At 38.4% G+C, this 25915-nt stretch overlaps 2 protein-coding genes across 2 annotated transcripts; both read right to left on the reverse strand.

Moving 5' to 3' along the window:
- Nucleotides 1–3860: 3860 nt before the first annotated feature.
- Nucleotides 3861–11271, reverse strand: LOC133302716 (probable 2-oxoglutarate-dependent dioxygenase AOP1; the record flags this gene model as incomplete). The annotated part of the gene is made up of 4 exons (XM_061502533.1): nt 10898–11271; nt 9665–9992; nt 8967–9205; nt 3861–3870 (listed from the first exon to the last, which is right to left on the reverse strand). Coding segments are annotated over exons 1-4 (951 nt in total), but the record flags the coding sequence as incomplete, so codon positions are not given.
- A 12618-nt stretch (nt 11272–23889) lies between these two features.
- On the reverse strand, nt 23890–25604 carry LOC133302717 (ATP-dependent DNA helicase RRM3-like; the record flags this gene model as incomplete). Its single annotated transcript, XM_061502534.1, has 2 exons — nt 23890–23893; nt 24074–25604. Coding segments are annotated over 2 exons (1535 nt in total), but the record flags the coding sequence as incomplete, so codon positions are not given.
- Nucleotides 25605–25915: the final 311 nt, after the last annotated feature.

Genomic DNA, 25915 nt, shown 5'->3' on the forward strand with positions numbered 1-25915 from the left:
TATAGACGTATTCCTACATTTCTCTGGCCAGTAGAATAGTGATTACACACATGCCATAGATATCTGTTGCACTGCATAGTTTTGGAACTGATATTGGTATAAATGCTTTTAGAACTTATATTGCACATGTAAGTGAGCTTGGGGTGGAAGATCCTTGAGGACCCCTTGTCTTACTGAGATTTCTAGTTTAGAGATCTCAACCCACGTTTGGGACGCTTATTTTAGGTTCAGATAATGTTGAGATCTCACGCGGCAGGAGGCCGGAGCTAGAGTTAGATTTGTTGTATTTATGCTGACATATTGGATGCTGCTTTATGTTTTTAGCTTCAGTTTATGATTATGTTTTATCTTGTTGAGACGCTGTTTAATTGGTGAGCATGGGGATTGTCCATGACACATAGACTGGTTTATGTCTTAGTTTGATTTGGAGTTGTAGTAATGTATCAGGATATTGTCCGGACTACGTGATGTAGATCTGTGACTTAGATACTCACTTTATTTATATATATTAAGGTATTTCAGTATATGTCTTATTGCAATTTACATACATGCGATATTTTATGAAATTGATTAAGTAAACAAGTTGGTAATTGATAATGACGTCATAATTGAAAAGAAAAAGAATATTCCGCATTTTTAATTAAGCGTAGCTTAATACGATCTAATGATAACATACCGGATATATACGGGGTGTTAAATTTTATGGTATCAGAGCAACGGTTCAAGGGAAAAGCCTGTATGTATTGCAATGATTAGGATGTTTGGTTGTGTCTGTTTTGTGTGTTTGCTCCGTTGAGTATTATTACGATAATGCATGTGTGATCACATTGTGTGGGCCTGATCAACTCATAATTTGTGTAACTTGTGCAGAGTCATTGTAAGACCCGGGAGAAACCGTGAGACTTCGGAGGATCAGCCCGATCCTTTCCTGGCTGCATTGGCTGAGATGCAGGCGGCCCGACAAGCCGACCAGGAGGCCATGAGAATGGCAAACCAGGCCATGCTGGACGCCGTCAGAGAGGCGAACAGGAAGGCCACTGAGGACGTGTTGGAGGCCAACCGTCTGGCGAACATGACGATGTTTAGAGTCATCTTAGAGGAGATGAGGAATGGTCCTGTTGTTGTCCATGTTCCTCTGCCACCACCTCCACCGCCACCACCACCAACTCCACCCAGTCTGCAGGATGACTCTCAGAGTCAGATAGGTGATGGCAGTCACCTTACGGGGGCCATGTAGACCGTCCCTGTGTTTGTTGAGGATCGAGATGAGATCAATCGCCGGCTGAATGCTTTCCGTAAGCATAAGCCACCTACCTTTGATGTATCATTTGATCCTGTTGCTGCGGCGCTTTGGCTTCAGGCGTTGGACAAGATATTTCGGGTCATGCAGTGCACAGATCCGCAGAAGTTGATGTTTGCTACTTACATGCTGGAGGGCGACCACGAGTGGTGGACGAACATTTCTCATATCTACGAGATGCACGGTCATGTGATGACGTGGCCATTGTTCGAGGATTTCTTCTTGGGTCAGTACTTTCCATATGACGCTCAGGAGAGGCAGCAGGGAGAGTTTGACAGATTGGTTCAGGGCTCGTTGTCTGTGGACGAGTACCTGGCCAAGTTCAACCAGTTGGTGAAGTTTGCACACTTCAGGATGGCGAGGCCTACTCCTACATTTCTGGCTGCTAAGTTCCGCAGGGAACTTAGTGAGGATATTGCTGGTTACCTAGTTGGTTCTGCTTCTAGAGACTTTGGGACAATGGTTCAGCAGTGTCGTGATATTGAGGATTTCTACATCACGAGTAATGCCAAGAAGGCCAAGGTTGCAGAGGCGACGAAGGTAGTAGCTGGTAGTTCCACTTCTTGGAGAGACAGGAAGTTTGGGAAAAGGGTAAAGGTAAACAGATGGCAGCTCGACAGGCACCGAATCACTTCAAGAGGACTTCTGCTCAAGGGAGTGCAGTGAGACCTCCTGCTCCCAGGTGCTCGGGATGCGGGAAGACTCATTTTGGACCGTGTTGTACCAGTCAGTTGATTTGCTTTCAGTGTGGCAAGGAGGGCCATTTCTCCAAAGACTGTCCGTCGGCGACGGCGAGGGCTACTGCAGTGCAGGCAGCGCCACTTCAGATGGTCCCCCTTCCACCTACTTCGGCACCGGCAGTGCCACCATCTTCTGGGAGAGTTTATACTCTGGATCGTCAGCAGTCGGATCGAGCTCCGAACCTTGTTAGAGGTACTGTTACCATTGGTGGTTCACCTGTGGATGTCTTGTTTGACTCTGGGGCTACTCATTCTTTTATTGCAACCCCGATTGCTGTGGGGCTTGAGTTGCCTATTGATGTGCTTTCTCCACCGTTGCATGTTACCACCGCCACCGGAGAAAAGTGTGATGCGAACATTGTTCATCGCGATGTAGCATTTCAGTGGGAGGGCCGCGAGTTCTCGGTAGATCTGATAGCATTTCCGATGGCCAACTTGGAGGTTATTCTGGGCATGGATTGGCTGTCCAAAAATTGTGTGATGATTGACTGTTGTGCCAAGCGTGTGGTGTTGTCTCCGTGTGATTCCACAACTAGTTTCTCACCGTACATTTCGTTGTTGCAGGCTAGGAGAGCCTTGAGAGCAGGGGCATATGGATATGTCATGTTGGGAGGTTTGGTGAGTGGGACACAGGAGGACATCACTGGCATTCCTGTGGTGAGGGAATTCCTCGAGGTGTTTCCTGAGGAGATTCCTGAGTTTCCGTTACAGAGGGAGATAGAGTTCTGCATTGATCTGTTGCTTGGTGTGGGGCCTATTTCATTAGCTCCATACCGGATGTCGCCACCGGAGCTGGCAGAGCTGAAGAAGAATATTGAGGATCTTTCAGCGAAAGATTTCATTAGACCGAGTGTGTCTCCTTGGGGAGCACCGTTCATTTTTGTGAAGAAGAAGGACGGGACAATGCGATTGTGCACCGACTACAGGCAGCTGAACAAGGTGACAATCAAGAACAAGTATCCACTTCCTCAGATTGATGATCTGTTGGATCAGCTCAGGGGTGCTTGCGTGTATTCCAAGATTGATCTCCGGTCCGGATACCATCAGATTCAGGTGAAGCCGGAGGATGTCCCGAAGACCGCATTTCGTTCGAGATACGGTCACTTTGTGTATTTGGTGATTCCATTTGGACTCACCAATGCACTTGCTGTGTTCATGGATTACATGAACAGGATTTTCCAGCCGTACCTGGATCAGTTTGTGATTGTATTCATTGATGAGATTTTGATTTACTCCAAGACGGAGGAGGAGCATGTGGAGCATCTGAGGATTGTTCTGCAAGTGCTGAAGGAGAAGAAGTTGTATGTGAAGCCTTCAAAATGTGAGTTTTGGCTTAAGTCCGTGAAGTTCCTTGGGCATGTGATTTCTGCTGAAGGAGTTGTAGTGGATCCGAACAAGATCGAGACCGTCCTGGATTAGGAGAGACCCAAGACAGTTACGGAAGTGAGGAGCTTTCTGGGTTTGGCAGGTTACTATCGGAGGTTCATCAAGGGATTCTCCACCATGGTTTTGCCATTGACTCGCCTTACCCGGAAGGAGACTCCATTTGTGTGGACTCACGAGTGTGAGGTCTGTTTTCAGGAGTTGAAGGAGAGACTAACTACTGCACCTGTGTTAGTCCTCCCTGATCCTGCGCTTGAGATTTAGCTTTACACCGACGCCTCCGGGTAGGGGCTAGGTTGTGTGCTGATGCAGTTGGGCAAAGTGATTGCCTATGCTTCGAGGCAGTTGAAACCTCATGAGGAGAACTACCCTACTCATGACTTGGAGTTGGCTATTATTGTGTTTGCTTTCAAGATTTGGAGGCATTATCTTTTTGGTTTGAAGTTTGTGGTATTCAGTGACCACAAGAGTTTGAAGTACTTGTTCGACCAGAAGGAGTTGAACATGAGGCAGAGGAGATGGATGGAGTTCATAAAGGACTACGACTTCGAGCTGAGGTATCATCCTGGCAAGGCCAATGTGGTAGCTGATGCTTTGAGTCGGAAATCCAGTAGCTTATCCAGTTTGTTACTTGGTAACTTCGATGTGGTTGAAAAGTTCCAAAACTTGGCAGTGACCGCTCCGTGTGAGAGTGTTCTTCTCGAGTTGGAAGCAGCAGACGTTGTGAATGAGCTGCTAGAAAAGATCAAAGAGGCACAAGTTCAGAGAGAGTGTCTGGATTATGTGAAGAACCAAGACGGTGTGTCTTGGAATGATGATGGATTGCTTTTGTTTCAGCAGAGGATTGTAGTTCCTCGAGGTCCGTTGACAGAAGAGGTTATGGCAGAGGGCCATAAGGGCCAATTTTCTATCCACCCTGGTGCTACAAAGATGTATCAAGACTTGAAGAAGAACTTCTGGTTGCCGAGCATGAAGAAAGATGTTGTTGTCTTTGTGTCCAAGTGTTTGGTTTGCCAGAAGGTGAATATTGAACATCAGAGACCGTCTGGTGAACTTCAACCTCTTGAAGTACCACAGTGGAAGTGGGAAGGTATTTTCATGGACTTCGTGGTGGGATTGCTGAAGACTCAGGCGGGTTGTGACTCTATTTGGGTAATTGTGGACAGACTGACGAAGTCTGCCCATTTTCTTCCAGTGAAGGTGAGCTTCACTACAGAGCAGTTGGCCAAGCTTTATGTTCGCGAGATTGTGAGGCTTCACGGGGTTCCCGAGAGTATCATTAGTGATAGGGACCCGAAGTTCACATCTCGGTTCTGGGAGGCGCTGCAGGAGGTTTTTGGTACACAGTTGAGATTGAGTACCGCCTATCACCCTCAGACTGATGGACAGACTGAGAGGACCATCCAGACCTTGGAGGACATGTTGCGAGCTTGCACGTTGGAGCAAGGCTCGGCATGGGATAGGTACCTTCTGTTGGTTGAGTTTTCTTACAACAACAGCTTTCAAGCTAGCCTGGGCATGGCGCCCTACGAAGCACTGTATGGTATGAGGTGTCGGATTCCTACTTGTTGGTCTGAGGTTGGGGATAAGGAGCTTTTTGGCTTGGACTTTGTCGAAAATACCACCCAGCAGATCTAGATGATCAGAGAAAAGTTGAAGCAGGCGCAGAATCGCCAGAAGAGCTACTATGATGTCAAGCATCGTCCATTGGATTTCAGTGAGGGTGAGCACGTGTTTGTGAGACTTTCACCTGTCACCGGTGTTGGTCGGGAACTCGAAGTGAGGAAGCTGAGCCCGCGATATATTGGGCTATACCAAATCCTTGGTAGAGTAGGACCTGTTGCCTACCGGCTTGCCTTGCCTCCGAACTTGGCTAACATCCACGACGTGTTTCACGTGTCTCAGCTTCGGAAGTACATAGCAGATCCTTCGCACGTGGTGCAACCGGATGATGTGGAGGTTCGGGAGAACCTGAAAACTCCCGTCGAACCACTCAGAATTCTCGATCGCGGCGAGAAGCAGCTGAGGAGCAAGATCATTCTGATGGTCAAGGTGCAATGGACTAGAAGAACTCCTGAGGAGTGTACTTGGGAGCGTGAGGACGAGCTTCTCCGGGTACCCCGAGTTTTAACCAGGTATGTTTCTGATTTTGAGGTCAAAATCCTAAAAAGGTGGGGTGAATGTAAGAACCTGCACCGTTAAATAAGGTATATAATTAATTAATTATGCAAAATTAGGAAATGATTCAATAATTGACCCTAATAATTATTATGAGACTCTAATAACTATAGTAAGTGATTTAGAATGCTGAAAGTCGCTTTTCGGAAGAAAAGTGTAGATACCGGTTCTGCTAGTCGGTATAAATGCGTACCGAAAAAGTATCCCCGAAAATTAATGTAAGGGAATGATAATTACTAGAATAATATATAGGACTTGTAAAACAAGTTTCAAGTCCAAATAATGAGAACTGGTGCCAGAAACTGATACTGGATATGGAAAAGCGCGTACCAGAAAGGTGCTCAGAAAAATATAATAAAAATATAATAATTCTTGTAAAATTGAGTAGGTTAAGAATCCTAAGTTTGGGATTAAAATGCTAAGCGTAACAATTAAAGCTAATACTGTGTGTTTTATTTTAAAGTGGCTATATATATGGCTTTTAATTGCACACAACCCTTGATAACTAATTTTTGAACGTAGCTTGGGAGAGGGTGGCTGACCAGAATAGTGCCTCTTGGTTTCTTCTCCATTTTCTTGACCAAGGTGTCACCTTTACTTGATTTCTTCCATCTTTGAGCTTGCAAACACTTGGTTGGGGTGAGGGTGAGCTTTGTGAGGGCTGTGACCAGCTATTTTTCTAAGTTTGGAGGCTGTCTTGGAGTACCTTGAGGGCTGTCTTGTTGACTAGAGTGTTGAGGGGCTTTGTTCTTGCCTTGTCATTGCTCCAAGGAGCAATCTTTGTGAAGAAAAGAGTCATCTTGTGATACATTTTCGTGTACCTTTCTAGTCAGAACCTAGGAGCTTCATTGAGAGCTCCAAGAGCATCACCATTTCTGTTTTGGTGCTAAGGGTATGTGGTTGAACCTTGAACTTGAGTTCTTTTGCTTAAAAATAGAACCTTGATGCAAGTAAAGTCTTAAAGATGATAACTTAACGTTGGGGTTGGTCAAACACACCTAGAAATGCATGTTTAAGTGTCTTTAATCGGTAAAAACCCAACCTTGGATGGATATCTTCACGAAATGTAGTTTCAGCATTCTGTCATGAAATATCCAGATATTGGATATCCGGATATGGGGATAGGATATCCGAATATGGGAATCTGTATATCCGGATATTGCATATCCGGGTATGGACAGTGAGATATCCGGATATGTCCCGTGGAATATCTGGATATTCTGGGATTTCGAAGAACAGTAGCTGTGCTGTGAGGACAATAGGCTATTGGGGGTTTTTGGACCCTAGGTTAATGAAGTTGAACTTCTGTAATTAATGAACTAAGTCAGAATCATGTGATTAAGGGCTTGTGGCTTTGTTAGAAGCCTTAAGACGTAAAACGTAATGAAAAGGCGTGGTCTTTAAGTTGTATGCTTGAGATGCATGAATATTGATATGTTGTTGGTCCATAACAGATTGTGATACTGTTGTGTTTGGACTTTGAGCTTGTGGCATTGGATAGCTAGCTTAGAGGTAAGCTTTCGTGTCCTCGGTTTAGCCATGTTGTGGTTTCACCATGTCCCATGGAGGTATGGTATATGCATGCTGTGTTACATGCTTTTGATGTTTTGGAAATGCTGTTGAGCTGTTATATGTTAGTGCTTTGTTGATATGCATGGAGGTGTTCCACCTATATGGTAAGCCTGAGTATGTAGAACATACAATATGGTGAGGTCGTGGGTGAGGTGCATGCGGTGTTCCTTGTACTACATGTAGGTATAGACGTATTCCTACATTTCTCTGGCCAGTAGAATAATGATTACACACATGCCATAGATATCTGTTGCACTGCATAGTTTTGGAACTGATATTGGTATAAATGCTTTTAGAACTTATATTGCACATGTAAGTGAGCTTGGGGTGGAAGATCCTTGAGGACCCCTTGTCTTACTGAGATATCTAGTTTAGAGATCTCACACCACGTTTGGGACGCTTATTTCAGGTTCAGGTAATGTTGAGACCTCAGGCGGCAGGAGGCCAGAGCTTAGTTGATGTTTAGTGTTGTTCATATTATGCTGGCATGATTGGATTGGATGTTGTTTATGTTTTCTGTCATTTATGATTATTGAGTTGAGACTTATGTTGGGCTTTGTTGCCTTATTTGGGTGAGCACGGGAGTTGTCCATGCCACTATGTTGTGAGTACTTTTGAGTTGAGTTGTATAAACTGTTAGATGGTCTGGTCTACGTATTGTAGTTCCGTGTCTAGAGACTCATACTTATGTTATTTAATTAATGAGGTATTTCAGTTAGCTGTTTATTGCAATGTACATACAGGCGATGTTTTCAAAATGGTTAAGTAATCAAGTTGGTAATGATTAATGACATCATAATTGAAAAGAAAAAGATATTTCGCATTTTTAATTAAGCTCAGCTTAATACGATAGTATGATAACATTACCGGATATATACGGGGTGTTACAATTAGCGTATTAAAGACTTGGTTTATAGGTCTGGCTTGGCCTACTGTTAAAAAATAAAAAGCCTAACATGGCCTATAAGCCTTCTAGACCTACCAATTATGATATATTTATAAGAACAATACGAAACCAATAAACCCATATGAAACCAATAAATTAGGGTGAGAACATGGTCTAAAATTCTATTATTTCTTACTAGAATTTCCAACGAACAAATTGGTGCTGCAAGGATGGAATTAGAGTGAGAACTAAGAAACAGTGCAATTAGCAAAGACGACAGTGAGAGGCGACAATGAGAATTGAGAAGTGGCGCACAAGAGACGAAATTATGGTTGGGAGTTGGGACTTAGGATAAATGAATAATAGTTAAGATAAACATATTATATAATTAAAAAAATTTAATAGGCCAGCCTATAGGCTTGTTGGTCAGGTTTTTCATAACTGGCCTATGACCTATTTGTTAAATGGCCTTTTTCACAAACCTAAGCCTATTCTAATTTTTAAAAAGGTCAGGGTAAGCCAGGCCAAACATAAGCTAGGTCAGGCCACTGACCATTTAATTATACCTGTAATTATGAGTTTCAAGCAAACTCTAATTTTAAGATTCAATAATATTCGTATAATCTAATTTATTTAATAATAATATGAATCACATAATTTTTACCAAACACTATTATTTTAAATATCATAACAATCCTTCATACAGTCATTATGTCACTACAAACATTAGACTCCATTATTTATCAAACATTTAGCTGGGCATTGCATCACATACGATATTCGCACAAAATAATGTGAAATCACACTTGAAGATAAGTACATAAAGCAGCAAACCAAGTATAGTTCTGATACATCGACAAGCCCAACATAACATGAAGCTTCTTTCATATATAATTGTACGTTTCATATTCCACAATACGCTTTAACTCGTGAATCAGATTCTTTGATTTTCTCCTTGTCAAAGAAACGAAGGTATTCAAAGTGGTCGAATGGTTTATAACGCAAGGGATGTTGCTCATCAACAAGCTCTTCTGGTGTCAGCACCATATCGCCATTAAAACAAAATAGTCCCATAGAGTACCTGGTTTCCTTTGCATTCATTATAACTCTGTGTTCACATGGACGTATCCTACCATTACTCCAAACCTAGCCCAAGAAAATGAATCAAAATAAAATTCCTAATGAAAATAGACCATTAAATATGTGTCAAGTAAAAAGTATAAAATTTTGAAATTGTCAATGAAAATTAAAATAATCCCAAAATTCAATCGAAATATATCCCAAAACTTAAATAATAATAAAAAAACACTAGACCTCATCTTCTTTGAATGATTATTGCTCAGAGTTCCATTTCCATTCCAGTAGCAAAATTTGAAATACGGATTGCATGATTATTGGATTGGATTCCTTGTGTGCATTAATGATGAAGACTAAATTGTTTAGCTTACGTGGGGATACTTGTATTAATGAACAAACCATAATATTAATTAAAAATCCAATGTGTACATCTAGTTCTATTTCATAGCACTAGAGGCTTTAAAATTTCAATTTGGAAATCAAGCTTTTATTTATGTTGAAGTATAGAATTGATGAAAATTTACTAACCTTGAATCCATCTCCAGCCATGACCACAAATACAGTGGGTGAGGGATCAACCACGATCCACTCTCCATCCTTCAGTTTAACTTCCAAGCCTTCTACATTATTCACCTGATGCAATATGGATTGCATGGTCAAGTCAGCGTGAGGTTGCATTCCCAAATCAGTCTCATCCATCTGGGGTGGTCTATACTGGAGGCATCGAAGAAGATAATTGCCTGATTCTATGAATGATTCGCATCGTTTCATGTCCACACCATAGCTCTCAAACACCATTCTCTTCGCCACATGATCTAATTCTGCTAACAGCTTAGAATACTCGTTGACACTTTCACTAAAAAAGAAAAAAAACAAGTATACAAGCAACTGCTTTCATTAATCACAATTATATTAACGAAGTCATTATTAGTACATTAGTAAATGGGAGAGCCAGAAATTGTTATAAGTGGAAGCAAAATTGTAAGTGTATTTTTTCCTCCTAAATTACTACTATCTAAAATACATGAGGCAAATTCTGCTGGACAAGTTTTCTCAATTTTGCATAGGTAGGATCAATGATGGATTATATGCCGCCTTATCTTTATATTTTTATTTTTTGAAAAGAATTATTTCTTGTATTTGAACTCGTAACCTTTCCTAAACTTGACAAAACCAGCAACCGTCGCGTCCAACCCCTGACCTACTTTAAAGCCATCATTAAGCGGACCAGATATTTATGACGGATTGATAGATTAAAGGGAAATACTACTCTCATTTTACATGAGGTAGTTATCTCATTTTCTCTCGCTTCGAAAATCGTGCTCCTTCTTTTTTCTTTTTCTTTTTTACTTTTAAATAGCGGGCTCTACTTGGATTCTCTCTGTAACATGAGAGAACTACTCTCATGTTACATGAGAGTAATATTACCATAGATTAAAACATCTAAACTAACCCGTCTAATTAGGTGTGCTAGGCAGGTTGATCCAACAAATCAAAATCATTTTGTCATCTCTAACCCATACTCCAAGGCTTACCCTTAGATCTCAAAAGTATCAATGTGAAAAAAAGTAAAAATAAAATAAAAATGGTGCTCACGCCTAAAGACTTGAATTAATATGCTTTAAGGAGCAAAAATACAACTAAAAAAAAAACATAGATATATCCTCATATCAATAGTCTTATACACTATCACTCACCCTATACCCTCGCTCTACAACTTGTTATGTTTATATAAATATATGCATCGATAAGGATACCTACCAGAAACGATCATTTCCTTTTGGCCACATTATTTGTGTGAACTTTTGACATCCATCAACTGTCACGGGGTCGTCAATGCCAAATGACTCATATAAGGGAAGAAATGGTATTTGTCCGTAGTAACCATGGAAAAGCTTGTTACTAGTCTCTTGCTTTTTTGTTTCCAATGGTAGATTAAAAAGTTCTTCCATTGCAGAGACAACAGAGCTGCATAGATCTTTGTCAACTTTGTCGTAGCGTGCAATGAAACAACCATGATCCTCAAGTGCAGTTCGTACAACATCACAAGCTGAAAGCCAAGCCTCTGAACCAGGTTTCAGGTTTTCGTCGGTGAAGTCAACAACAGGAAGCTGGGATGGTGTTTGAGATCCCATTATATTCTTTTACCTTGCGGAAAATGTTTGTGTGTTGAAATCAGATGCTATTGCTACACGTACTCTTTCTATACAATTATATGAGGGGCAGTTAGCAACTGCTTCAATAATAAATGTTTGAAAAATAATTAAATATAAACAATATCTAATTCATGTTTTAAAATCTTATTCTGGGCACATGTAATTTTATGTAACGTTTGGCACATATGATTGTAGTTATATAGAGTAGGAAAATGAAATCGTAAAGGAATGGAATAAGCTAGCTAGAAGCCGTTCCATTAATTATTTAGTACCTATGATTGAATGCGAAATGAAATGAAATTTGGTCCAAAGGAAATTAATATCTCTTTTGCTAAAAATCAAAACGATTAACTTTTCAAATGCTTGAATTATAATTTGATGAAAAAAAAATTTGTCTTTAAATGAGTAAATATTGTTTTGTTTCTGAGGAAAATTTAAAATATGCAGTGTTTTGGAAAAGAAACTTCATACATTTTTATAATATTTTACTTTCATGATATTTTGAATATTAATTATAAACTAACTTACTATTACACTTTTTTTTTTCAAAATTCTATACATATTTGCACAATTTTTATTTATTTTCAAATCTACCTAATTGAGTGTTTAAAACTAATTACTGGATAATAAAATATATGTTAGAGTAAATTGAAAATGAAATTAAGGTGTATAGGATAAATCTAATCAGGTATAACAATTATATATTATTTCATAACATAAATAAGAGTACATAATCACAAATTTTACTCTCTCTCTCTTTTCAAATCTTGTTTTTGTTCGAGACGGGACCAAGAGTAAGACTTTAAACTCTTTTCAAAGATAGTACTGAGAAGGATTAAACCTATGCTTTTATCCCCACCTGCTTAGCTCTCATGCACCAACTGAGTTATCATCATTTGATTTTGAATCAACTTCATATTTAGTGGTTTTTTAGACTTAATGTTTGACTGCTTTCATTTGTCCATACTTTATGCCTCTGGTAATGGAAAATATTTTCAGCACCGATGCACCGACCACTCCATACATCATTTATCAAATATGAATAAAAGTAATATATTTATATTATCTTTATCTTTATAGTTATTTTCTTTTATATCACTATTTTTTTCGTTTTTGAAAAAATAATATATTATTAGTAGTACGGTTGTACCCACCATACTATATTGAAGATTTGTTCCTAGTAATGATACTTGGGGGCAAGGACACTCCCGCCACATTTTTCAGAAAAAGAAAAAAAGTAAGATATATGTAAAAATAAATATAAAGATAAGGGTAATGTAAAAGCAGTACTTTTTACTATATTTGCTAAAAGAATCACTGTCTACTCAGCATTGAAAATATTTATCGCCGTATTCGGAATCAATTTTGCCACGTGGTAAAATGGGCTCGTCTATCCCTCATTTCTACATGTAACATATTTTTTTCCGTTACTCCCACACAAATCTCCTGTCTCTTAATTATTCTCTTTGGATTCTCCAATCCTTCCCTATTTAATTTTTAATTTTTATAATGTATCATATTTATTAGTAGGTAGTGTAAGTAATAGGTTATGTAGGTTTTGTGTGTAGTGCAGTAGTCAACAATTTAGTTGCAGTAATTAGTAAGTTAGTAGGTCATGTAGTGTAATGAAACAATTAGTAGCGTATTGTAAACATGTGGTTATTTATAATTTGTAATTTAATAATTAGTTAGTGATGCAAGTAATAGTATATTGTGAATAATTAATTATTAATTAGTGTAATAATTAATAATGTAGGTCATGTGGAACGAGACACCTTATCCTAGTATAAATGTTCGACGAGCTGTCAAATATAACTAGGGGTGGCAATATGGGTTGAGTCCGGCGGGTCAACTCGTCAACCCGCCAAAGCGGGACGGGTTAGGTTGAAGTTTTCAACCACTAACCCACTCAACCCGCCCCGCCTAGAAGTGGGTCAAAACGAGTTCAAACCGCCACAGGGTGGGTTGACCCGCCGGGTTATAATTTTTTTTTTTTTACAATTAGGTAGTATTTCATTAGTCCTTAAATTTTTGTGATATCCAAATTTTTTTTTATCTTAGTACTTCCTAGAAAAAATAAAGAATAACAATTTTATTTATGACAAATGTTATCTATATATAAATTCCTAAAGAATGTTTGACAAATATTAGTATACATTTAAGATTGAGACTAAAAAAATATAGAGAAGTGTGAAATAAAATAAAATAATTTTAGAAAAATTCATAAAATATAATTTATTTTGGAATTTTAATTTATTTTTTTTAATTGGCGGGTTGGTGGGTTGACCCGCCAACCCACCATAAAACGAAGTGGGTTCATTTTTCCAACCCATATTTTTTTGCGAGTCAACCCGTCCCGCCCTGTTTTTGGCGGGTTGGTGGCGGGGCGAGGCGGGTCGGGTCAACCCAAATTGCCACCCCTAAATATAACCTCCGTAACATCATAGATTACATATTTGACTATTTGAGTAAGTTGATTTTTTATACGTTACACACCTATGACACCACGAGGTTTTGTATAATTATCAATAAATTATTGTAATTAATTGATATTAATTAAATAATATTTTAATATATTTTACTTCATGTTTTATATCATATTTTTTGGACAATAACAGGAAAGAAAAAACAAAGAGACAAAGACAATAAAAGAAACTAGGCACACAGCCTAGGCCAGCAAACACCAATTGTATCACTATACAATCTTGCTAAATATCCTGATGGAGGCTCGTCAAAAACTTGAACTGCCCAGTTAAATCCGTAAGCATACGAGGCTAGCCAATCAGCCACTCTGTTTCCTTCGCGATGAATGTGGGAGATTTGGACCTGCCAATGCCATTGCAACATGCTTCTAATTCGTTGAACTAGAATAGATGAAGGATGATTTAGAGGGCAACCATTTCTTATTAGAAACTGGGCTGAAAGTAAATCCCCTTCCAACTGAACTTTCCTAAACCCTTTTTCCCAAGCTAGTTGTAATCCTTCCAAGCAAGCCCATAACTCTGCCTGCAACACCGTACCTGGTCCTAAGTTCCTGCAAAATCCAACAATCCAACTCCCAGATGGGTCACGAAGCACTCCTCCACAACCTGTCTTGAATCCGTTGCCGAAACTAGCCCCATCAACATTAAGCTTGACCCAATCTTGAGGAGGACAAGACCAAGCTATCATTTTTTTCTGTTCGACAGCTGGTCTGGATCCCTGCTTCATAGCAAAAGCAAGAGCAACAGTATCCTTGTATCCTATGGCAGATCGGGTAATCACATAAGCATTCTGGTTTTTCCCTTCAAAATCCCAAGTATTCCTACTTCTCCAGATAAACCATGAAAGAACTCCAAAAAGTAAGGACCAATCCATCTCCCACCCCCTATCTCGACTATTATCTAAATTGCTCATCATCCAATCTTGTAAATTAGGAGCAAACAAATCTTGCCAATTCATGTGTTTCACAACCAAGCATCAAATTTCCTTCGACTTTGGACAATCACGAATGGCATGAAGGACAATCTCGCTCGATTGGTAACACCTGGGACACAAATCCGAAGAGGTCATGTGGCGTTGCAGTCTACGATTTTTTTCATCACCTTTTCTCCTTCCATTAACCATAAGAATATGCGCACTTTTTCTGGACCCCCCATTTCCATATACGGTCCCATTTGTGTGTCTGAATCGGAGTGCCATTATTGTCTAAAATAGCATAAGCTGATTTAAGTGAAAAAGTTCCATCCGTTGTCTCAGCCCACATGACCTGATCTTTGCCATTTTACGCAAATGGGGGAACCACATTCATGAGCCTATGGGAGATATGAATAGGGAGTAGCTGCTGGATAGTGTCCCATTTCCAACACACTGACACATCCACATAATCCACCACATGATGAAACTTGTCTTCTGTAGAGATTTGATTGATTGCATGAGATAGTAAAGGGCCACAACCTAGTAGCCAATTATCAAGCCAGAACATCGTGGCTCCTCTGTTGCCTATTAAGACGCGGTTGTGCTCCATCATGACACTCCAATGTCGGTTAATCCCTTTCCACTAGCGCGAGTGATGCTTCCCGGCAAGTATACCGATCGCACAAGTAATAAAGTGATAAATAATGTTCGTCTCCATAGGGATTGTGATCTTATATTAATTAATATTCCTTTAAAGAATGGATGAGTTTAAACGGTTTTGACAAGTATTGTCAATTGGTGTGAATATGATGACTAAAAATAAAGACTTGTTTTTGTATTTTTATATTGAGAAAAAGAACAATAAAATAAGAATTGATGTTTTGAAATGTGAGAAAAACATTGTAGCTAGAGCGCACTCACCTTATGATCCTCACTTCTTACTTTGGATTGGTTTACAATATTCATTTATAAAACTACTCGGATAAATTATTATCTAAAATAATTAGTTAAATCTCAATCCCTTGGCAATTTAACCCTTTAATTTCAATTGGAATCCTAATCCATTAGTAACCCCTCATGAAAAGTAAGCGATGAACTCTGTAATTTAGGCATCCGCAATTCAATATACATCTATTCCTAGCATGCATACGAACCGTAGAATAAAGTGATCAATTCTAATGAAGAAAATATAAAATACGCGCAGGATAGAGATAAAGACAATTTATATAAACGAGTAAAAGTAAACCAATCCGTCGTAACAAGGGTTCACATAGGGTTTGTGATCCTAACTACAACAAAAAGAATTAGCCAAGCATAATCATGGCTAAAAATAATCCAATATTCAAAAGCATAAAATTAAAGAGAAAAAAAGAAGAAGAAGAACTTGCTCTTCAGAATCCTCTCGGAGCTCCGCCGTCGTCTCTCTCAGTAGAATAGGTCTGAATCCTTAATTCTGTCATAAGGATCCTATTTATAAGCCTCTTTTCTTTCTTCCAAAATTACCCTTCGCACAGCACGGACAAATTTCCCGCAAACCGGCGCCAGTTGGCGTCGGTGTGGCGCCGGTTCGCGCCACGCTTCTGTCCAATTCAGAAAAGTCGGACCTGATTGCACGTAAACTGGTGCCAGTTGGCGCCATTCTTCACCTTTTTGGGCGCCACTTTCTCTTGTATTTTGGGCGCCTAGTGGCGCCATTCTTCTTATGTTTTGGGCGCCTAGTGGCGCCACTTTTGGTGCTAGGAGGCGCCATGTGAAAGTAGAATTAGCCTTTAAGGCCGTAGCATGTGAGAGGGAAAAACAAAAAATTTTCCACAAGCGAAATACACATGCATGTCAAGATACATACTTTAAGACGTATGTCATACCTTGTTCGTGAAAACTCAAGATGATCAAGGTAGGTCTGAAGGGTTCAGACCCTCTAACGTTGATCCTCACCTCCCGTGTCTAGATACAGGAACTCCTTCCAGTAAAGTCGTCGATTGATCACCACAATAAGGCTTGCTATGCGCTCAATGTGTGATGAAAGGAGACTATGTAAAAGTGTTTAGAAGAGTGAAGTTTTCAGAGAGAAAACCTCACAAAAGTGGCGCAGGAATAAGGAGAGAATGGCTTAAGCTTTTTACAAAACCCTAGGAGGAACTTATATGCTATTAGGCGCACAAGAAGTGATCAAGAAGGTCATGATGCAATCAGATTTTTAATCCTCAAAATCCCTTCAAAAGGGCGCACCAACAAGGAGAAATAAGAGGATTTGTTGCAAATCAAATCTTGCCAACAACATCCTATCATATCTTTATGATATTAGGTTCAAAGCCTAATCAAATATCTGATCATAAATCATCATATAATCAGCTATATGGTGCGCCCCATATAGCCTAAATAATGACCAGATACATTTGAGTAGTTGCATTCAAACTTGAATCAAATCACTCAAATATTCTCCCAACAGATCGTATCTTCTGGAGCTGATTCTGATGACTAACCAACAGCCAAATCAGCGCCCCAAATCTTCTTAGATTATGTCCAAAAGATTTCCTCTTGATATGTTCCAACAAGATCTCATCTTATCCTTTTGTTATGAAACAACTTTTCATAGCCAATTCAAATTCGAATTTCAAACATTTGAATTCAAACTTTCAAACACTTAAATTTTAAATTCAAATTCAAATTTTAAATTCAAATTTCAAATTTCAAAATTCAAAATTCAAATTTCAAAATTCAAATTCAAAATTCAAAATTCAAATTTCAGATTTCAAATTCGAAATTCAAAATTCGAATTTCAAAATTCAAATTCAAAATTCAAATTTCAAATTTCAAATTTCAAATTTCAAATTCAAAATTTAAACATTTGATAATTAATTTAACTAATTAAATTAATTAGTAATGTCTTGGACTATCCAAGCCCATTACTTTGATCCATGCGCCCTCCACCCTAAATGTGGAGTTCCAAACTACTTCTTGGGCTAATAACAATTGTTAGGCCCAATACCTTTAATGCTAGAGCATCTAGACAATTAGGTGTTAGTGTGTGACCCATTAGGTCCAACATAGCCACTGACATAAATGGGCTTGGGCCTAATAAGCCCACAACCCATCTAATGACAACACAGAGCACTAGCAATGCTTTGCTGCCCCAGAACTAGTTAGATTAATGAATTGATCATCCTATTACACATATTTGGTTGCCGTATATATTTCCTTTCATCTCGGTTACCTTCCCATAAAACCTAAGGTAAGGAAGCGTATCAACCCCTGCGGTTTAGGGCAAGCTTTATTCGAAATAGGGAATCTTCAATTTACAGACTCTAAAGGCAGATCATCTCATGATCTCTTTTACTATGCATAGATTCCCGAGTCCCTGTAAATGTCATCCCGATTTCTCCGGTTTACAGATAACCTAATCTCTCACAAAGATTTGACGAATTCCTTCAGCTTATCACCCTAGCCCTGTGTTCTTTCAGGACAAGCCCAACAGTATACCTATGAGTCTCCATGTTTCAGGCAGACGAGGTGCACAATCAAAGCATGCCTTCTAGAACACAGTCTAGGTAATAACTTCTGGTCTTATGAAAGACATACCCAAATATAAAGAGACTACTCTAATGATACTCTCTGTGAGAGTTCCTCATAGAGTTTCTTTGTGGGTCTGTTCAGTGCGGGCTATACCCTTATAGGTCCACCCACGACTTTAGCTAAGACATCTCCATATCTGTAGCTCATGAGGTCTTTACCTTGCATCCAAATACAAGTAGATAAGTCGTGCTAGTCTTACCTGAGATCACTGATCCCCATTCTCAGTGTCTCTAGACTAGGAACATAAAATTAGGAATAAACATGCAGTATCCTTGAATCCTCATGATCGTGATCTCATCACAGATACTCAATAGATACCTATTTTATTCCAAGGGGTTTATCCAGTTACTCATATAAATATTAATAGTAATATTGAGACAAAATATGAAACAGGATAAATAGTGCTTTTATTTGCGACAATATAAAAGGTCTACATATGTCCTAATCTAATCAAAAGATTGTCTCTAGGACATCCATATACTAACAAGCTCCCACTTGGCCTAGAGCCAATAAGACCTAAGTCGTATACCCAAAGCCTCATAATGACTATCATGTTTTCTCTTAGAAACAACCTTTGTCAGAGAATCGGCCAGGTTATCATCTGTGGGAACATAATCCATCTTTACATCCATCCTATCAATGATTTCTCTAATCAGGTGATATCTGTGGAGCACGTGCTTAGATCTTTGATGAGACCTAGGTTCCTTTGACTGCGCAATGGCTCCAGTGTTGTCGCACAACAACTGTATGGGCTCATCCACGCTTGGAAACACCCTAAGTTCAGATATGAACTTCTTGATCCACACGGCCTCCTTAGCCGCTTCTGAAGCAGCTATATATTCAACTTCTGTCGTTGAATCTGCTGTTGTCTCCTGCTTGGAACTCTTCCAAGATACTGCCCCACCATTTAAGGTGAATACGAACCTTGACTGTGACTTGCAGTCATCTTTGTCACTCTGAAAGCTGACATCAGTGAACCCTTTCACTGTTAGCTCATCAACCCCACCATAGACCAGAAACACATCCTTAGCTCTTCTTAGGTACTTAAGGATGGTCTTGACTGCCGTCCAGTGACCCTCTCCAGGGTCCGACTGGTATCTGCTCGTAATGCTTAAAGCATATGAGACATCTGGTCTCGTACATATCATGGCATACATGATGGATCCAGTAGCCGAAGCGTATAGAATTCCACTCATGCGATCCTTCTCAGCCTGTGACTTAGGACACATGGCCTTTGAAAGATGTACCCCATGACTAACGGGAAGAAAACCCCTTTTGCGACCCTTCCATGCTAAACCTCTTTAGCATCTTGTCAATATACGTGGATTGAGATAAACCCAGCAGCCTATTTGATCTATCTCTATAGATTTTTATACCAAGTATAAAGGCCGCCTCTTCCAAATCCTTCATGGTGAAGCTTTTTGAAAGCCACTCTTTCGTTGTTTGTAATGTGGGGATGTCATTTCCTATTAACAATATGTCATCTACATAAAGTACTAGGAAGACGACATTACTCCCACTAACCTTCTTGTAAACACAAGGTTCATCCTCGTTCTAGATAAAACTGTTACTCTTAACTACTTCATCAAAACGAATATTCCAACTCCTTGATTCTTGCTTTAGCCCATATATCGACCTTTGAAGTTTGCATACCATATGCTCCTGATCTTTGATTTCAAAGCCTTCAGGTTGTGTCATGTACACATCCTCCTTCAAGAACTCATTCAAGAAGGCGGTCTTGACATCCATTTGCCAAATTTCATAGTCGTGATATGCCGCTATTGCAAGCATGATCCTAATAGATTTGATTATGGCAACAGGTGAGAAAATCTCATCATAGTCAACTCCTTGCCTTTGACGATACCTTTTCGCAACCAACCTAGCTTTGTAGGTCTGAACGTTGCCATCTGCATCAGTCTTTCTTTTAAAGACCCATTTGTTACCAATAGGAACTATTGCTTGCGGTTTAGGAACCAAGGTCCATACCTTGTTTTGATACATCGAATCCATTTCAGATTCCATGGCTTCAAGCCATCTAGAAGAGTCAACATCCTTGACTGCCTCTTCGTAGTTACTTGGTTCATCATCCTTGACGGTTTGTTGATTCTCAATCATAAACCCATACCTCTCAGGTGGATGGATGCCCCTCGTTGACCTACAGAGTTGTGTGTTTACTTCTCCATTGGAGAACGTCGCCTGCGGAGCAAACTCGGGTTCCTCAATCTGTTCATGTGGTTTTTGAACTTCTTCAAGATCAATCTTACTCCCACTCGCTCCTTGAGAGATCAAATCCTTCTCAAGGAACTCAGCATTCTTTGACACAAACACTTTGTGTTCATCCATGGAGTAAAAGTAGTATCCCTTAGTACCTTTGGGATACCCCACAAATAGACATTTAGTACTCTTAGCACTAAGCTTGTCTGATGCCAACGCTTTGACATAAGCTGGCGATCCCCATACCCTGAGGTAACTCAGGTGGGGTCTCTTACAATTCCATATCTCATATGGTGTGGTCTGAACAGATTTAGACGGTACCCTATTTAGAAGGTATGCCGCTGTATCTAGGGCATATCCCCAAAACGATTTTGGAAGTTGAGTCTCACTCATCATAGACCTGACCATGTCTAACAAGGTCCTGTTTCTCCTTTCGGAGACACCATTTTGGTGTGGTGTGTAAGGTGTAGTAAACTGCGAGAGATTTCCATTTTCTCTCAGATAATCCTGAAACTCATGGCTCAGATATTCACCACCACGATCTGATCGTAATGTCTTAATCATCTTGCCACGCTATTTCTCTACTTCATTCCTAAACTCCTTGAACTTTTCAAAGGCTTCAGATTTATATCTCATTAGGTACACGTACCCAAATCTTGATTTGTCATCAGTAAAGGTAATGAAATAGGAGTATCCTCCTCTAGCCTCTATAGACATTGACCCACAAACATCAGTGTGAATGAGTTCTAATAACTCACTATCCCTATGACTCTCAAGCCCCTTGGGTTTGTGACAAGTCATTTTCCCAGCTAGACAAGATTCACATTGTCCATAGGATTCCAAATCCATGGAATCTAGGTATCCATCTGCATGCATCCTTGACAATCTTGTTTCGTTTATGTGCCCTAGTCTACAATGCTAAAGATAAGATTGATTATCTATCCTAGGTCGTTTCACAGCTACATTGAGAACTTCAGTTCTCATTTCCAGTACGTACAATCGATTTATTAATGAAGCAGTACCATAAACAATATCATTCAAAATGATAGAAAATGTATCATTCTTAATACTAAAAGTAAAACCATCTTGTTCTAAACAAGAAATAGAAATAATGTTTCTAGAAATGTTCGGAACATAAAGACAATTATTCAAATGCAATAAAAGGCCCGTAGGCAAAATAAGGTCGACATCTCCAACAGAATGAGCATTTTAGAACATTAGTTTTGGTAATAGGCATTTTAATTTTTTTAATAATATAATATATTAATTATAGATATTATTCACTTAAAGATATTTTCTGAGATCATGATTTGTAACACTAATTTTCAAAATAATAGGATTAATGTTATTTTAGCAAGTAATAAATATTCATTTAAAATTTAAATATAATATTAAATTAGTAAAGAAAGTGAAAATTATATATATGTGTGTGTGGATTAATTATTTGTCATGTCACTGACCATCCTGTAACCTAAAATTACGTCATTTTGGATATTTATTTTTCTCTCTTCTTTTATCACCATTGACCCACCTTTGTATAGTTATGATTCCTCAACTTGACAAATCCTTACGTCAAGTGACTTGACATCCGATTAACCCTATATATATATATATATATATATATATATATATACATATATATCTATATATATATTGGGGGTGTTCGCGGTTTGGATTGGATCTATTTTGAAAGCAAAAATCATACGATCCGATTCCTTTGGTTTGATGTAATCATTCATTCGGTTTGAATTTTTTTTCAAATTCGATCCGATCCAATCCTATTTTTTTTCAGTTTGGATTGGATCGGTTTTCGATTTTTTGAAAATCCTAAAATTAGTTTCATAATTATTGTGCAAATAACATCTTTTGTATATATTGATTTTGTAAATTTATCATTTTTGAAATACGAAAACATCAATAAAAGATAATATAGTTTTTTTTTGGGCAATGAGATATGAAGCTCTACACAGATGAAATTTTGTTAATAAAATGTGACTAGATTTTTTCTTGGGTTTAGAAATTATTGGGTTATGATTGGAGAAAAGTCCAAGTAGGTAGAGGGAAATTAATATATTGGATCGGTTTTCATCATCCCATCCGAAAACCGCTCCAATCCAATTAAAATTTGCAGTTTTTTTTTTCAATTTTTCAGTTTTTCGATTTTCGATTTATTCGGTTATCAGTTTTTCGGTTCGGTCAACGCGGTTTGAATCGATTTGGATTGGTTGATGAACACCCCTATATATATATATATATATATATATATATATATATATATATATATATATATGGTAAAATTATTTCTGCAACCGCTTTACGTACAACAACGACATGTGTATGGTTATGATTCTCCACATTTAATGCTTTCATCTTTTGTATGGTTATGATTTCCTGCATTTAATTCTTTCACGTATATATATGGCAAGTATTTGATTGCTGCACGTACAACAGCTGCAGAAATGTAAACCCTTATATATATAGGGTTTAGCGGATGTACAGTGACTGCACCTAAGGATTGGTGCAGTCATATAAAACTACGTCGTTTTATAGTGTAAAAGCATTAAATATGAGGAATCACAACCATACAAAAACGAAAATAAATTAAAACATTAAATATGGGGAATCATAATCATACAAAGGTGGAAACAAATATAGTATTTCTATTTTTACAAATAATTTTGAACGCGAACTTCCTTTATCCATGTAAAGAACCAATTCAACCTAAAAGCTAAAGTTTTTGGGTGAGGCTACATTAATGGTTTTATATATCTCAACACGCCCCCTCACACGAAAGTCAACTGGGCTTGAAGGATGGACGATGCACAGGCCCACCTACCTGTGCGAAGAAAGAAATTCCACTAGAAAGAAAGTGGGGGACGATGAGGATCGAACTCGGTACACCGAGGCTCTAATACCATGTAAAGAACAACTTCAACCCAAAATCTTAAGCTTTTGGGTGAGGCTACATTAATAGTTTTATATCTCAACAATCCCAACCAAAACGACATAGTTTTTAGGTGACTGCATCAATGCTTATATACAGTCACATTACAAATCATTTTGCCACACACACACACACACACACACACACACACACACACATATATATTTATATGTGTGTGTGTGAAAGGATTTTATTGACAAACTTTTTTTTTACAAACTTACAATTTACTAGTGAATTACCCGTGCCGATGCACGGGAAAAAAAATTGGTTTGTTTGGCATGGTGGGTTGGCCCTCCGGGCCGAACTCATTTTATCAGTATTTCAAAGGTCCCAAACAGTCATTTTTTTAAATAACAAAACAGTCATTCATTGTTACATTAAAAATATGAAAGAAAATAGGATAATAAATGTCATATCTTTGAAGATAGATAAGGAAAAGAGACGCGAATAAACAATCATTTTTTTTGTCTTTACCTGTACCATACAACGAAGTTATATCTTTGAAGAAAGAACCCAATATACTATAGCAGTCTTTGAAATACTTCCTTGTAAACTATATTAAGGGTACTATTCGTAACGCAGCCATTTTCATCAAGTATCAATATCTTCAATCCATGCTTACTCTTTACTCTAGACAGTGCCACATATAATTGCCCATGAGTGAAGATAGGCTTAGGGAGATAAATTGCAACATGTGAAAGTGATTGTCCTTGACTCTTGTTGATAGTCATGGCAAACGATACAATCAGGAGGAATTGTCTTCTTTGGAAATTTACAGGAAATGTATGACTCGATGGGCTCATCGTCATTCTAGGGATTAACACAATTTTCCTTATATTGCTTCCTGTAAGTACAATTGCCTCAACAACATGATTCCCTAATTTTGTAATAAGCAATCTCGTGTCATTGCATAAACCTCTCGACTGATCAATATTTCTTAATAGCATTACTGGAACTTTAACTTTCAAGATTAATTTATTATCAGGAATCCCTGAGCATGATAATGTATTTAAGATCTCAGGGGTGATTTCATCATCCTCAACAGAGGAAGTCCCACCTTGCTTAAGAATTTTATCTGAACTCAAAAAAGTCCTTTCTTCAACAGGAATCATAGACATTAGGTGCTCGTTTAGCATAGCAACATCGGACAATTTAGGAGTTAGAATAACACGTTCTTTAAAGAAGGTCTGATCCAAAATATTATCCAAGAGATTCGGATAAACAAAATTAACCATATCCGACAGCGGATCTTCCGATTCTCTAATCAACAATTCATCTGGAATTGTTATAATAGATTCTCCATCAACATCATCTCCAAGATTACCATCCCCAACTTTAAGTAGCCACTCAGAAAATTCTTTTATTTCCTCTAAATTGTGAGCGCTACTTCCAGAATTAAGACGCATGTTCTTGGTCAAAGTTAATAAATGACAATGGGACCATAGATGAGAAGAATTGATGGTTGCATGAACTATATCTTGTCTGCTGCCATGAGGAATGACAGGTAATATTTGCTGAAAGTCACCTCCTAGAATAACAACTTTTCCACCAAATGGCATATCAACACAGCTTGAATCAGAAATTCTAAGAACATCTCTCAGTGTCCTATCCAGAGCCTCAAAGCAAAATCTATGTACCATTGGAGCTTCTTCCCAAATGATTAACTTTGTTTTTGACAGCAACTCAGCTATAGTAGATTTCGGCCTTATATTACACGTTGAATCTTCATTGATTTGAATAGGAATACGAAATCTAGAATGCGCTGTTCGTCCTCCAGGAAGCAGAAGGGAAGCAATTCCGCTAGAAGCAACATTAAGTACGATTCCAACTTTTGATCTAATAGATGCTGAAAGAGTATTCCAAATAAATGTTTTTCCTGTACCACCGAACCCGTATAGGAAAAATAACCCTCCATTACCTGCCGTAACTGCTGAAACAATTTTATCATAAACAGCTTTCTGCTCATCAGTGAGGGAATTAATTAGTCTTTTATGCTCCTCTTCCAAAGCAAATCTGTCATACATTAATTCATCCAACACTAATCGATTTTGCATATCAAGCAAAGTTTCACTATTGATGCGTGGCATTGACGGATAATCAGAGAGGCATTTCCCATTGCTCTGCAGTACCTTATCAATTTCTTCAAGAGTTATGTTTTTTATAGACTCTTCTGTAAGAATTGCATCTGACAAAGCATAAAATTCAAAGGAAAAAAAAATAAAAAATTAACAAAGATAAAGTAATCAAAGAAAGAAAAGAGAGCGAAATAAGTACTAAAGCATCATTTGCTGAATGCGAGAAAAAAAAAAGCACTAAAGCAACATTTGCTGAATACGGGCAAAAAAAGCACTAAGGCAGCATATGCTGATTTCGGTTAAACAAAAAAGAATTGTATGAAATATTATTATAACACGTAGAAGTCCTAAAGAATAGCACGCATCCTTAAATGTAGTAAAAACCACGCCATTGATCATTCTAAGATCTTCATAACTGGTG

Source organism: Gastrolobium bilobum, unplaced genomic scaffold (genome assembly GCF_033153095.1).
Source record: "Gastrolobium bilobum isolate Gb01-03AN ecotype WA unplaced genomic scaffold, APGP_CSIRO_Gbil_v1 utg261812, whole genome shotgun sequence".
NCBI classification, from domain to species: Eukaryota; Viridiplantae; Streptophyta; class Magnoliopsida; order Fabales; family Fabaceae; genus Gastrolobium; species Gastrolobium bilobum.